General features: G+C 38.5%; 1 protein-coding gene across 7 annotated transcripts in view; it reads left to right on the plus strand.

Annotated features, from left to right (window-relative positions):
• Nucleotides 1-13,654, plus strand: part of MEMO1 (mediator of cell motility 1) — a 144,085-nt gene that overhangs the window by 50,846 nt on the left and 79,585 nt on the right. Inside the window, exon 2 of one of the 7 annotated variants that reach the window (XM_055108092.2) lies at nt 10,145-10,266. The exons of the other annotated variants lie outside the window; for them this stretch is intronic. Within the exon in view, the coding sequence (XP_054964067.1) occupies nt 10,145-10,266 (122 nt within the window). The remainder of the gene's footprint in view (nt 1-10,144; nt 10,267-13,654) is intronic. 7 annotated transcript variants of the gene reach the window in all.

The raw sequence follows: 13,654 nt of genomic DNA on the forward strand, positions 1-13,654 counted from the left end.
GGCCTGGTGGCTCACACCTGTAATCCTAGCACTTTGGTAGGCTGAGGCGGGCGGATCACTTGAGGTCAGGAGCTCAAGAGCAGTCTGACCAACATGGGGAAACACTCTCTCTACTAAAAATACAAAAATTAGCCGGGTATGGTGGTGGGTGCCTGTAATCCCAGCTACTTGGGTGGCTGAGGCACAAGAATTGCTTGAACCCCGGAAGTGGAGGTTGCAGTGAGCCAAGATCACACCACTGCACTCCAGCCTGGGTAATAGAGTGAGACTCTAAATAAATAAATAAATAGAGAAGATTTTACTTTTCATATTGAAGTACTTTATCCAAAGTAACTTTTGTTATTATATCCTAATTTATTGTAATTATTGAATATTAGTTACAAATAGTTCTTAATCATATTTTGTGTGTTAGCAGGGTACAGTATAATTATTTTCATGCTTGTGTTTTGCTACAGTAAACAGGATAGTTTAGAAAGGCTATAATTAATAGATGTTCAAAAGTTGCTTTGATGTCCTTAGATAAAGGCTATGCTTCCAACACCAAATGCTAGTATTTTTAATTATCATTCTCCTTTTTAATTTGAAATAATGGCTTGAGTACTATAGTGTTAGCTCCAGGATTCTTAGCCTGTATTGTTTAATGTGAATGTGCAGAAAACATTTTAGAATTTTTTTTTTTTTTTTTGAGAGAGGATCTTGCTCTGTCACCCAGGCTGCAGTGCAGTGGTGTGATATCGACTCACTGCAACTTCTGCCTCCTGGGTCCAAGCAGTTCTCATGCCTCAGCCTCCCGTGTAGCTGGGACTATAGGCATGCGCCGCCACACCCGGCTGATTTTTGTATTTTTAGCCAGGCTGGTCTTCAACTCCTGGCCTCAAGTGATCGCCCTCCTGGGACTCCCAAAGTGCTGGGATTGTAGGCATGAACCACCACACCAGGCCAGAAATGATTAACATTTATCTTTCAAAAAATGCACTTTTAGATTCAGGTTGTTTGCTATTTGAGTGCAGTTGCAGAAGCATGTTGTCAGATACTTGAATACTGACTTTCCCGTGACATTAATAGATAGCTTTCTTTGTTGTGAGGTATAAAAATACAATTGCTGATGCCCAAGGTTGTGTTTCATAAGGTAAATGAATTTTATTTGAGATTCTGTAGACTTCAAATTGGGAGATCCTCGAGGTGATGAAATAGGAAGTTTAACTACCTTCATTTTTTTTTGGAGTAGTTTTCATTTGCTTTCTCCATTTTTTTGTACCTCATCTTGTCTGTAACTACTTGTAAACGCAACTTTTACCTGCAACCCCTGAAAAGTAACTGCTCAAAGGCTCCCAATTTCTCATAATCACCAAAATCAATTGATTGGCTTTTTTTTTTCAATTCTCATTGTGCTTATTCATTAGAGAGAGTTGGATTCTGTTAATCTTCATGAAAGATCTCTTTGCTTTCCTTGTACTGTATCTTCTCTTTATTTCTTGAGCTGTACCTCTTTTCCCTTCCTTATTGGCCCAACTTCTTACTTCTCTGCCCAAGTACCTGTATCTCAGGACTCACTTTTTCTAACATTTCTATTGTCATCATCATCAGTCAGTCCATGTTCAGATGGCTCTTATGCATTCTTTTATCTTTACCACCTTAATTAAATGATTCTGAAATCTCTTGATCCCTTTTCCTGCACTTAAGGCTCATACTCTAACTAATGGGAATCTTCAGCTGGTTGCCTTGTTGTCTCCTATAACTTTTGGTGTGTCCAAAATCAAAGTCTTCATCTTAGAACAAACTTCATGGCCTTCCTTGATCTTGTTATTGGTACTGGTATTATTATTCATCTAGGCCCATTTTAATAATCATTGATTCTTTCTCTTATCCCCCTTCAATTTATTTAGGCACACAGTTCTAGTCTAACTTTGTTTAACACAGTTTGGGCTGGGCACGTGGCTCATGCCTGTAATCCCAGCACTTTGTGAGGCTGAGGCAGATGGATTGCTTGAGCCCAGGAGTTTTAGACCAGCTTGGTCAACATGGTGAAACCCCATCTTTACTAAAAATAAAAAATTAACCAGGCGTAGTGTCGCATACCTGTGGTCCCAGCTACTCAGGAGGCTGAGGTAGAAGGATGGCTTGAGCCAGGGAGGCGGAGGTTGCACTCAGCTGAGATCGTGCCATTGCACTCCGGCCAGGGTGATAGAGCTGGAGCTTGTCTCAAAACAAAATGAAACAAAACAAAACAAAACACCACACACAGTTTGGAGGATGATGGCTTTTACAAAATTGAGGTTAGTTGATGGGTTATTAATTCATTTGCTGATTCAGCCTAAGAGCAGGAGGAGGTTCTTATTTCTTAAATAGAAGTTTTGTGGGGACTGTGGTTGAAAAGAAGGTGCCATGGCGTTGTAGAATCCTTTTAAAGTTGCTGGTGCTTGGGCATGACTGAGGCTCTGACCTTTTCTTTTATGATTTCCTGTTAGTTGGAGAGGTACCACTTCAATCCAGGCACCTTTTTTACATTAACACGTCTTCTGCAGCGTCAGGCAGTTCATTCCAAAGGGAATGAACTGGAAATCATATCAGAAAAGGTCAGAGCCTCAGTCATGCTCAAGCACCAACAACTTTAAAAGCAAAGTGTTTGGCAGAGTGGATACACACATACAACTCAACTTTTATGGACTGTGCCCTTCGTTTCCAAACTTAGTTTTTCCCCTAATTTATCAATATCAGAACCCTCTGGAAAGTCTTTTATTGTGATGGGTGTTATATCTGATTACCTTTTTTTGTTCCCCTGCACATCTGAAACCTGGCATGCCCATTTCCCATCACTCAGTCCACAGTAGACGTGTTTCTTGGCCAGTTATAAGGGCAGAGGTTGCTGGGATTCTTTTTTGTGCATCTTATGGTTGCTAAATCAGAAGCTTTTTAGATGGATGAGCTGGCACTTGCACTACTAGTGCTTAGTGAAAGAAGGAAACAGACTTCAACATGCCACAACAAATGCCCAAAACCAAAAATTGTATCACATTATAGTTAATTACTTCAGAAGGCAATTTAACTTATCTAGATTATCTGTAAATGCTGACGAAGTCAGAGTGGAGAATAGCTCAAGCCCTTGCTAGACAAATAAAACTGTTGTAACTGTTAATTTTGTTCATTAGAGAAGAATTATGAAGAAAGATATTAATAAGGTGTTTCATGTCTTGACTGTTCTCTAGATGGTTCTTTTCTAGAGTATTTCCATGTTCTCTGCTTCTTTCTACCAGATATTTGGTGATGGATATCATACTTAGGAAAGTAAAGTAAAAGGAGGAAGTTCCTTTTTGCTAATAGGGAAACTTGGTCACATTGGCCCACATATATCTAATTACTGTAATCTATATGTTATTTGTTAAATAGCAATTCTTAAAAGTTTGGTTTTATGCATTTTAACCTAGATTGTTAATGTAGCTATTGTCTTAGGTTCAACAATGATTTGTTTTTAGCCAGGTTTAGCATTCAGAGGCCTTTTTCCACATCAGTAAACATATCCCACAGCATCATTGTTTATGACTTCATAGTATTCTGTTATATGATTGCACCATATTTTTTATTACTTAATTTTTTGATAGATAATACATGTACGTAGTGTAAAATACAAACGATCTGAAAGAGTATACAGTGAAAAGCAAAGTGTCTCTCTTTGTTCCCTTTTCAGGATGCAGTAACTGTTATACACATTTCTTTTTTTTTTTTTTTTGAGACGGTGTTTCGCTTTCGTTGACCAGGCTGGAGTGCAATGGCACGATTTCATTTCACCGCAATCTCCACCTCCCTGGTTCAAGTGATTCTCCTGCTTCAGCCTCCCGAGTAGCTGGGACTACAGGCACGTGCTACCACACCCAGTTAATTTTTGTATTTTTAGTGGAGATGGGGCTTCACCATGTTGGCCAGGATGGTCTCAATCTCCTGACCTTGTGATCTGCCTGCCTCGGCCTCCCAAAGTGCTGGGATTAGAGGCATGAGCCACTGTGTCTGGCCTACACATTTCTTTTGTTCCTCCAGAGATATTCTACATAAATACAAACCAATACATAATCATGTATGATATATATGCACACACAAAAATGGCAACGTATTGTACCTTCTGTTGTGTATAATGCTTGTTCTTCCCCCTCAATTAAAAGATGTTCCATAGAGGTTCATAAAATTTTGCTTCATTGTTTTCCGGTTGCTTAATATTCTGGTTTATGAGTCTGCCATAATTTATTTAACTAGTTGTTTTTGACTATTCAATTTTCAGATTGTTTGTTCTGTCAGTTCACCCATGTGCAATCATTACAGCCTCTCTTACCACATTTTACATGGTGTCATCCTCTGGGCTTGATCTGCTTCTCCTGATCAAACTGTGAGTGAAAGCTCTTACAGAAGGAAATCAGTATCACACTGAATAGGGTGAGACAGTGCTTAATGTTTACAAATCTGTTTTGTGGTAGAAATATATGAAAAATAAAAATTCTAACTTTTCATTTTCTCTTAAGAAACTTCTTTTTTTTTTTTTTTCAAAGAAATTGCATAAGAAGTGCTACCTTGTGTGGGAAGTGTTATCCTAGTCCTGATTCTTTCCAGTCAGGCAGACTTACTTTATTTTTCCACAGATTATGTTTTTGTTTTAGGATTTGAGTACTGAATTATCCTGATTACTACTACTGACTAATTGTAATCTTCAAAAAATGAAGAAAAAAGAAATATGCTAGCTGAATTTGGAAGGAAATAATCATTTCTGTTTAGCTCTGTTTTAGGGAAGTACTGTCGACTCAACTTCAAGCATTTGTGTCACTTGAGGTGGTTGCTTTTTATGGTCCAGATTTATATTTCCCTCACTAGAGTACTGGACCCTTTTGTCAGAGGGTAAACATGGTGTTTTTGAAGCCTTCATTTAAATTGGAAATAGGAGCATGGAGGAATATTGGGGCGTTTTGAAATAAACATGGATGGCCGAGCATGGTGGCTCATGCCTGTACTACCAGCGCTTTGGGAGGCCGAGGCTAGTGGATCACCTGAGGTCAGGAGTTTGAGACAAGCCTGACCAACATGGTAAAACCATGTCTTTTCTGAAAATACAAAATTAGTTGGGCCTAGTGGTGCATGCCTATAATCTCAGCTACTGGGGAGGCTGAGGCAGGAGAATCACTTGAACCCTGGAGGTGGAGGTTGCAGTGAGCCGAGATCGCCCCATTGCACTCCAGCCTGGGCAAGAAGAGCAAAACTCTGTCACAAAAATAGAAAAAAAAAAAAAGAAATAAACATGGATATTTTTCAATTAGACTAGAACATTCTCATGAATTTTTGGACTAAAACAGAAGATTTTAAAAGATAATTTTGAGTTTAAGTATCACCTAGGGTCTAAGAGTCTGAGTTTTATTTTCTTCCCTTATCAGTGTTATTTGGAAAAGCTGGAGAGGAATTAATTGAAGTGAGTCTAAGAAACAAGGGGGTTACTTAAGGCTTCAAAGTAGCTTGGAGGTAAAATTAATGTATTTATTTATTGCTAATTTATAGATTATATGATTTCTCAATTACACTGAAAAATCTCAGGTATAAACCTTCCAGGAGTCTGTTAGCTGCATTCACTGAGAATATAGCATGTGCAAATAAACTCCTTTAAGGCAGTGGGCCTCACGTTTGTTTGTTTGTTTGTTTTTTGTTTTTTTTTTTGAGACAGGGTCTCACTGCAGATTTGACCTCCTGGACTCAAGCGATCTTCCTGCCTCAGCCCTGGAGTAGTACTACAGGCATGCGCCACCACACCCGGCTAATTTTTGTATTTTTTTGTGGAGATGGGGTTTCACCATGTTGCCCAGGCTGGTCTTGAACTCCTGAGCTCAAGTGATCCTCCCTCTTTGGACTTTCAAAGTACTGGGATTACATGCATGAGCCACTGCGCCCAGTCTCACATTTTAATGTGCAACGGAGTTTCCTGCAGAGGTTGTTAAAAATTCCTGGTTGCCATTCCAGAGATTGTAGTGGCACATCTCTGGGATAAAACCTAGGGATCTTTCTTTTTTTTTTTTTCAAGACAGAGTTTCACTGTTATTGCCCAGGCTGGAGTGCAATGGCACAATCTTGGCTTACTGCAACCTCCGCCTCCTGGGTTCAAGCAATTCTCCTCTCTCAGCCTCCCTAGTAGTTGAGATTACAAGTATGCACCACTACGCCCAGCTAATTTTTTATCTTTTTAGTAGAGACGGAGTTTCACCATGTTGGTCAGGCTGATTTTGAACTCCTGACTTCAGATGATCCGCCTGCCTCGGCCTCCCAAAGTGCTGGGATTACATGCGTGAGCCACTGTGCCTGGCTGGGATCTTTCTTAAATAAACACATTACGTGATTCTGGTCTGTAGACTACTTTTTGACTATTATAGGAGTAAGAATTATGATTTTTTTTAAAAATTAATTTTTACAAAAATAGAGACAAGGTCTTGGTATGTTAAACAGGGGTCTCACTATGTTGACCAAGCTGGTCACGAACTTCTGGCTTCAAGTGATCCTCCCACCTCGGCCTTCCAAAATGCTGGGATTACAGGCATGAGCCACAAAGCCTGGCCAAGAATTATGATTCCTAAAAGGATGAAAAATCATACCCCGTTAGTTAAAAAGATTTAAAGGCAGGAGCGTGTAAACATTTTCAGGATTGTGGGTAATTTAAAATAACACCATAGTGCAGCACAGTAAGCTTGCTGTTGAAATTGGTTTGTCTTGTGTGAAGACTGATAGATAGATACTAGTTGTTCCCTCTGTGTTAGTGATGGATAACTTGTGGCTGGCAAGAAGACTCAACAATCATGTGGCTATATGTGTCCCAAGTAGCAAATAAATATCTTAGAAGTCAAAATACTTTTGTCTTAGAATTTAAGATGGCTTTGATTTTAAAAAATCAGAATATTTAATTTATTTTGAAATACCAAATATCATTGAGGAGTGGGACATTAGATTTTAATTTTAGCAAATGGGAGCATGGGTTAAATGAGTTAATTTTTCAAAATATTTGAAGGAGAGTAGCGAGATTATGGCGAAGTAGGCCTTGTCATGCATCATTTTGAATGGATGCAGTTTTGGATAACATTTTGAATATATGTATCAAAATCTTATAAAGGGGCTGGGCACGGTGGCTCACACCTGTAATCCCAGCACTTTGGGATGCCAAGGTGGGCGGATCATTTGAGGTCAGGAGTTCAAGACCAGCCTGAGCAACATGATGAAACCCCATCTCTACTAAAAATACAAAAAATGAGCTGGACATGGTGGCGCACATCTGTAATCTCAGCTACTCAGGAGACTGAGGCAGGATAATTGCTTGAACCGGGGAGGCGGAGGTTGCAGTGAGCCAAGATCGTGCCTCTGCACTCCAGCTTGGGTGACAGAGTGAGACTCCATCTCAAAAAAAGAAAAAAAAATCTTATGAAAGTTCATACTGATTTACATAGTAAGTCCATTTCTGAGAATCTCAAAAGGAAATGATTGTGTTTTTTTTTTTTTTTGAGACGGAGTTTCACTCTATCGCCCAGGCTGGAGTGCAATGGCATGATCTCAGCCCACTGCAACCTCTGCCTCCCGGGTTCCAGCGATTCTCCCGCCTCAGCCTCCTGAGTAGCTGGGATTACAGGTGTGCGACCACCATGCCCAGTGAATTTCGTAGTTTCAGTAGAGATGGGGTTTCACCATGTTGGCCAGGTTGGTCTTGAACTCCTGACCTCATGATCCGCCCACTTTGGCCTCCCAAAGTGCTGGGATTACAGGTGTGAGACACCGTGCCGGCCAGAAATAATCTTAAATATGGAAAAAGCTTTATAAGTATAGATACATATTACAGAATGTTTATAATAACACAAAAATTGGCAACAACCCAATGATTTTATATTTATGTTTAAGGAAACAGTGATCCATTCACACAAGGAAATATTATTTAATCATACAGTGTCTTTGAAGAGTTTATAATACAGGGAAATGCTTATATTAGAATGTTATGTAAATAAAAGTAGGCTCCAGAATTATATATCATCTTAAAGACTAGAAGGAAATTTGGAAAATATTAATTTTGGCGATTTTTTAGTAATTGTGGGATTGTGGTTCTCATACATATTCCTCAAATTTTCTGTACTGAGCATGCTTTTTTTCTAATGAAAAAATAGCAAGCAAAAATAAATATTTTGATCTTAAAAATAGTTTAGATAAGATGCTATAATCAGATATTATCAAAGTATTTAGTGGCATTTGACAGAGCTAGGAAACTGATTTATAATCAGTGAATAGGGGTGGGAAGAGAGAATCCAAATTAATGGACTGTTACAGGAATCAGTGCTAAACCCATTTTCAGATGAGGTGTTTGTAAATGAACTGGAAGAAGTATACTGTGATTCTCCAAATTTGTAGCTCTTTTGGGTACGAAATGCCAATGGAATTGGTTTTAGCTCTGAAAATTTTGAGACTATATATGAACGGACAGAAAAGTAGTAAGTGATTTCCAGTTGGCCAAATGTAAGAGGTGGTTGGTACACACTAAAGATTATTTATTGGGATTGTTAATTGCCCTCTGCTATTGTATTCTGAAATACAGTATAGCCAAAAATGTAAATAAAACACTTAAAATGTTTACATAAATTAGTAGATAGTAAGGAATCCAAGATATATGGATTTGGCCTAACCTTTGAGGTTTATATAAAGGCGAACAGTCGGTGTTTTTCACAGTGTGATTTTTATTTTAATTTTAACTTTCAAAATTTGTTTTGATTTGATACAGTACTGCTCTGGATAGGTTTTGGATCAGACTTGCTGTGACAATTCTTGCACTCCCTAAGGTGCTGTACCAAGGGCATGCTATTTTCTGTGTGAGGAGCCCTATCAGATACATAAAAACAAACAACATCCTTTGAGATATATCTAAAAATAGGATATGAATTTTGTAAAAAGCATAGCAATAAATTCCAAGTGTGTGATCCTAGTAGAGCATTAGTAATGAGAGAAAGGATTTGGAGGAAGCTGCTGAAATGTTATTTGTTTTTAAAATCAAATGAGGCTGGGTGTGGTGGCTCACACCTGTAAATCCCAGCACTTTGGGATGCTGAGGTGGTTGGGTCATGAAGTCAAAAGTTCAAGACCAGCCTGGCCAAGATGGTGAAACCTCGTCTCTACTAAAGTACAAAAATCAGCCGGGTGCGGTGGCAGGCACCTATAATCCCAGCTACTTGGGAGGCTGAGGCAGGAGAATAGCTTGAACCTGGGAGGTGGAGGTTGCAGTGAGCCGAGATCGTGGCACTGCACTTCAGCCAGGGTGACAGAGTGAGACTCCGTCTCAATAAAAAATAAAAAGATAAAAAAAAAACATTAAGTGAGATTTTGTAGTTGGTAAGGCTTCTCGGAAACACTTTTCATTGTAGTGAGAAGCAGTGGTTCCCAAATGCTGATTTTTGATAAATTTTTCACTGTTCTGCATTGAAATTAAGAATATCAGAACATCATAGTGAGTGGAGTTTTCATAGTGGTAGTATATTTCATGAATTTTAATATGTATGTTTTCCCACACTTTTTCATTTCTGAAATTGAGATGTGTTTTCCAATCAGTAGCAACTTAAAATTATCATTTGGAAAATAGTTGTCACTGCCTGTTCATATGTGAATTTGGTAGTTAATCCTACTGATATGACTGACTACACAACATCACCCCTTTGATGTTTCAGTCAACATACTAGTTAAATACCAATTACAGAAGGTGTACCATCCCTGGGTTGTTTTCTGAAACCGTCTGTTACATCATTCAGTGATACCTTTTGGTAAGATCAAGAAAGGGACTGCATTGAGACTTGGGCGATATATGTCAGCAGCTTGGAAGACAGTCCCAAAGCAACAGAGAAATACTTTAAAAAATGTTGAATCATGAATTCTCTTAATGGTACGAAGGACGATACTACGGAAAAACAAGGATTACTGATGACTCTAAGTAAAAAGCAATTTGATGATCAGATTGTGAATGTTGAGGAAAATTTTAAGAATACCTTATTTATTTTGCTTTTGTATTTTTTATAAGCACAAGGGTTATATATTTGTCTGAATAAGTATTTTTTTGTTTTTTAAATTTTTTATTTCCATTGTTTTATTTTTCTTTTCTTTTTTTTTTTTGGGATGGAGTCTCACTGTGTCACCCAGGCTGGAGTACAGTGGCGTTATCTCAGCTCACTGCAACCTCCGCTTCCCAGGTTCAAGCGATTCTCGTGCCTCAGCCTCCCAAATCTGGGATTACAGGTGTGCGCCACCATGCCTGGCTAATTTTTTCTTGTATTTTTAGTAGAGATGGGGTTTCACCATGTTGGCCAGGCTGGTCTCAAATTCCTGACCTCAAGTGATCTGCCTGCCTGGGCATCCTAAAGTGCTGGGATTACAGGTGTGAGCCACTGTGCCCAGCCAAAGAAATACCCTTTAATTGCTTGTTCATTAATAGGTTTTTTTTTTTTTTTTGGACGGAGTCTTGCTCTGCTGCCCAGGCTGGAGTTCAGTGCTGTGATCTCTGCTTACTGCAACCTCTGCCTTCCAGGTTCAAGAGATTCTCCTGCCTCAGCCTCCTGAGTAGCTGGAATTACAGGCACCTGTCATCACACTCAGCTGCTTTTTGTATTTTTGGTAGAGACGGGGTTTTGCCATGTTGGCCAGGCTGGTCTCAAACTCCTGACCTCAGGTGATCCATCTGCCATGGCTTCCCAAAGTGTTGGGATTACAGGCGTGAGCCACTGCGCCCTCAATAATATATGTCTGAACAAGTTTAAAAGAACTCTGCCAATAAGTGTAAAATGACATAATTCTAAGCAATAGAAACCATATGTCATAGTTTGAGAGAGGTTTTTTTCCTTCTTAGTGGTACTTAAAATAATGGTGCACCCAAATATTGATGGTATCTTTTTAATTTTTAATTTTTATTTTTTGCGGGTACATAGTAGGTATATATATTTATGGGAGGTACATGAGATGTTTTGATACAGGCATGCAATATGAAATAAGCACATTATGGTTCTGCTAATAGTTGCAAGGGAATGGGGTATCCATCCCCTCAATCATTTATCCTGTGAGTTACAAACAATCCAATTATACTCTAAATTATTTTAAAATGAGCAATAAGTTACTGACTGTAGCTAACCTATTGTGCTATGAAACAGTAGGTCCTGTTCCTTCTTTCTGTTTTTTTTTTTGTACCCATTAACCATCTCCACCTCCTATCCAACCCTCCAATACTCTTCCCAGCCTCTGGTAACCATCCTTCTACTATGTCCATGAGTTCCATTGTTTTTTTTAGATCCCACAAATAAATGAGAACATGCTTTGTCTTTCTGGTGCCTGGCTTATTTCACTTAACATAATGATCTCCAGTTCTATCCATGTTGTTGCAGATGACTGGATCTCATTCTTTTTTATGGCTTATGTGTATGTACCACTGTTTCTTTATCCATTCATCTGTTGATGGACACTTAGGATGCATCCAATCTTAGCTATTGTAAACTGTGCTGCAACAACCATAGGAGTGCAGGTATCTCTTCAATATAGTGATTTCCTTTCTTTTGGGTATATACCCAGCAGGAAAATTGCTGGATCCTATGGTAGCTCAATTTTCAATTTTTTGAGGAGCCTCCAAACTGTTCTGCATAGTGGTTGTACTAATTTACATTCCCACCAACAGTGTACAAGGGCTCCCTTTTTGCATCTCTTTGCCAGCATTTGTTAACTGCCTGTCTTTTGGGTGCAAGCCATTTTAACTGGGGTGAGATGATATCTCATTGTAGTTTTGATTTGCATCTGTGATCATCGGTGATGTTGAGCACCTTTTCATATGCCTGTTTGCCATTGTATATCTTCTTTTGAGAAATGTCTATTAAGATTTTTGCCCATTTTTGATCCAATTATTAGGCTTTTTCCTGTGGAGTTGTTTGAGCTCCTTGTGTATTCTGGTTATTGATGGCATTTTGAAGTTGATGAAATGTGGTTAATTTATTCAGTTTAAAGGATTTAGATTATCTCAAAATCCTGCATCAGCCTTCCAAGTAGCTGGGACTACAGGTGTGCACCACTACGCCTGGCTAAATTTTGTATTTTTAGTAGAGACGGGGTTTCGGCACGTTGGCCAACCTGATCTCAATCTGCTGACCTCAAATGATCTACCCTCTTTGGCCTCCCAAAATGCTGGGATTACAAGTGTGAGCCACTGTGCCCTCTTTTGTAATTTTATTGGCCTGTGAAAATCAGAGATCCAGGAACCACTGTTTAAAACACTCTGGCTTATTCATCTTATTATTTATAGATTTCTCACGATAGATCAGTTTATTTCTTAGTTTGATTTGAACATATTTCACAGAATGATTAATAATGAAATAATGGGTGCCAACGGCCTACTTTTATTTGGCTTTTTATGTGTTGCTTCTTGTTACCTTATACCCAACCATGTGGGATTGAGTTTATTGTGCTAATAGGCAGGTATTACCTATAAAAAAAAATGGAAAAAGGTTGTGGCAGTTGGTCATTCTTTAAATTACATATGTAGAATAGCTTCAGCAATACTAGAAGGCTCCCTTGTGGAGAAATGTTTCTCTTACCAGCTTGTCCTGGTATCTAAAATAGATCTTTTCTTTATCTACACCTTCATTTTATCTCTAGAGGAAACTTTGTATACATATGGATTTGCGAATTCCATGACAACTATTGATCTAGACAGGTTGCTGGAGTATAGCCTATAGGCCAGCAACATTGCTATCACCTGGGAAGCATGTTAGAAATGCAGAATTTCAGTCCTACTCTATAACTGTAGGATCAGAATCAGCATTTCAACAAGATTCTCAGGTGATTCATACTCATTAAATTTGAAAAGAGAACACATGACTTTTGTCTAGAGTAAGAAGGAGCAGGCTAAACAGCGATAGAGAAGTATAGAAAACCAATTTGGCTTAGTTCATTAGCTTATTTTAGAATGGTTCTGTTAATAGTTGCAAGGGAATTCTTGAAAAGCAGGTGTGTGTGTGCGCGTATTTAGTGTCTGGTTTTGTCACCATGCAAATAAACTTACTTGGAAAATATTCTTTGAGTCAAGTGGGATTTAAATAGAAGTGTTACTGAATTTCCTACAGCTCATTGTTTATTATCTATTTCTTGAGGAAATACCTCAGCTTAATTCTTTGGGAACCTACTTTTACTGTTTTATCCAAAAAAGTAAATGCCCATTTATCCCTCTTAAGGGCAAGATCACACAAACATTAAGTAGTTTTGCTAGGATTTAGCAATGCTTTTTCTTTTTCCATTTATCAGTGTTTCTTCAAACCCAGTGGTATTTGAAAATCAAAGCACATATTTCTAAATCCTTCATGTATCAAGGATACCATATTGGCAAGTATTGGCTAGTCTCTGTGAAAGAACTCAGATTCACCTTTTTACTTGACACATTATAGATAATTAAGCAATCATATGTAATAAATAGGTATGCTTAATTATCTTATTCAAAGATAAGTGAGAAACTTGGAGTTTGGCTCTTACCTTAGCATCCTTGGGAAGAAATTGGTCTTTTTACAGAAGTAGCCATATGAAAGCTTGGTTTAGTGCTTAAAAACAGTGAGGTTGTTGGCAGTGGGGTGGATGAATTCCGGTATATTTTCTTTGC

The sequence above is a fragment of the Pan paniscus genome, chromosome 12 (genome assembly GCF_029289425.2).
Source record: "Pan paniscus chromosome 12, NHGRI_mPanPan1-v2.0_pri, whole genome shotgun sequence".
Classification (NCBI taxonomy): Eukaryota; Metazoa; Chordata; class Mammalia; order Primates; family Hominidae; genus Pan; species Pan paniscus.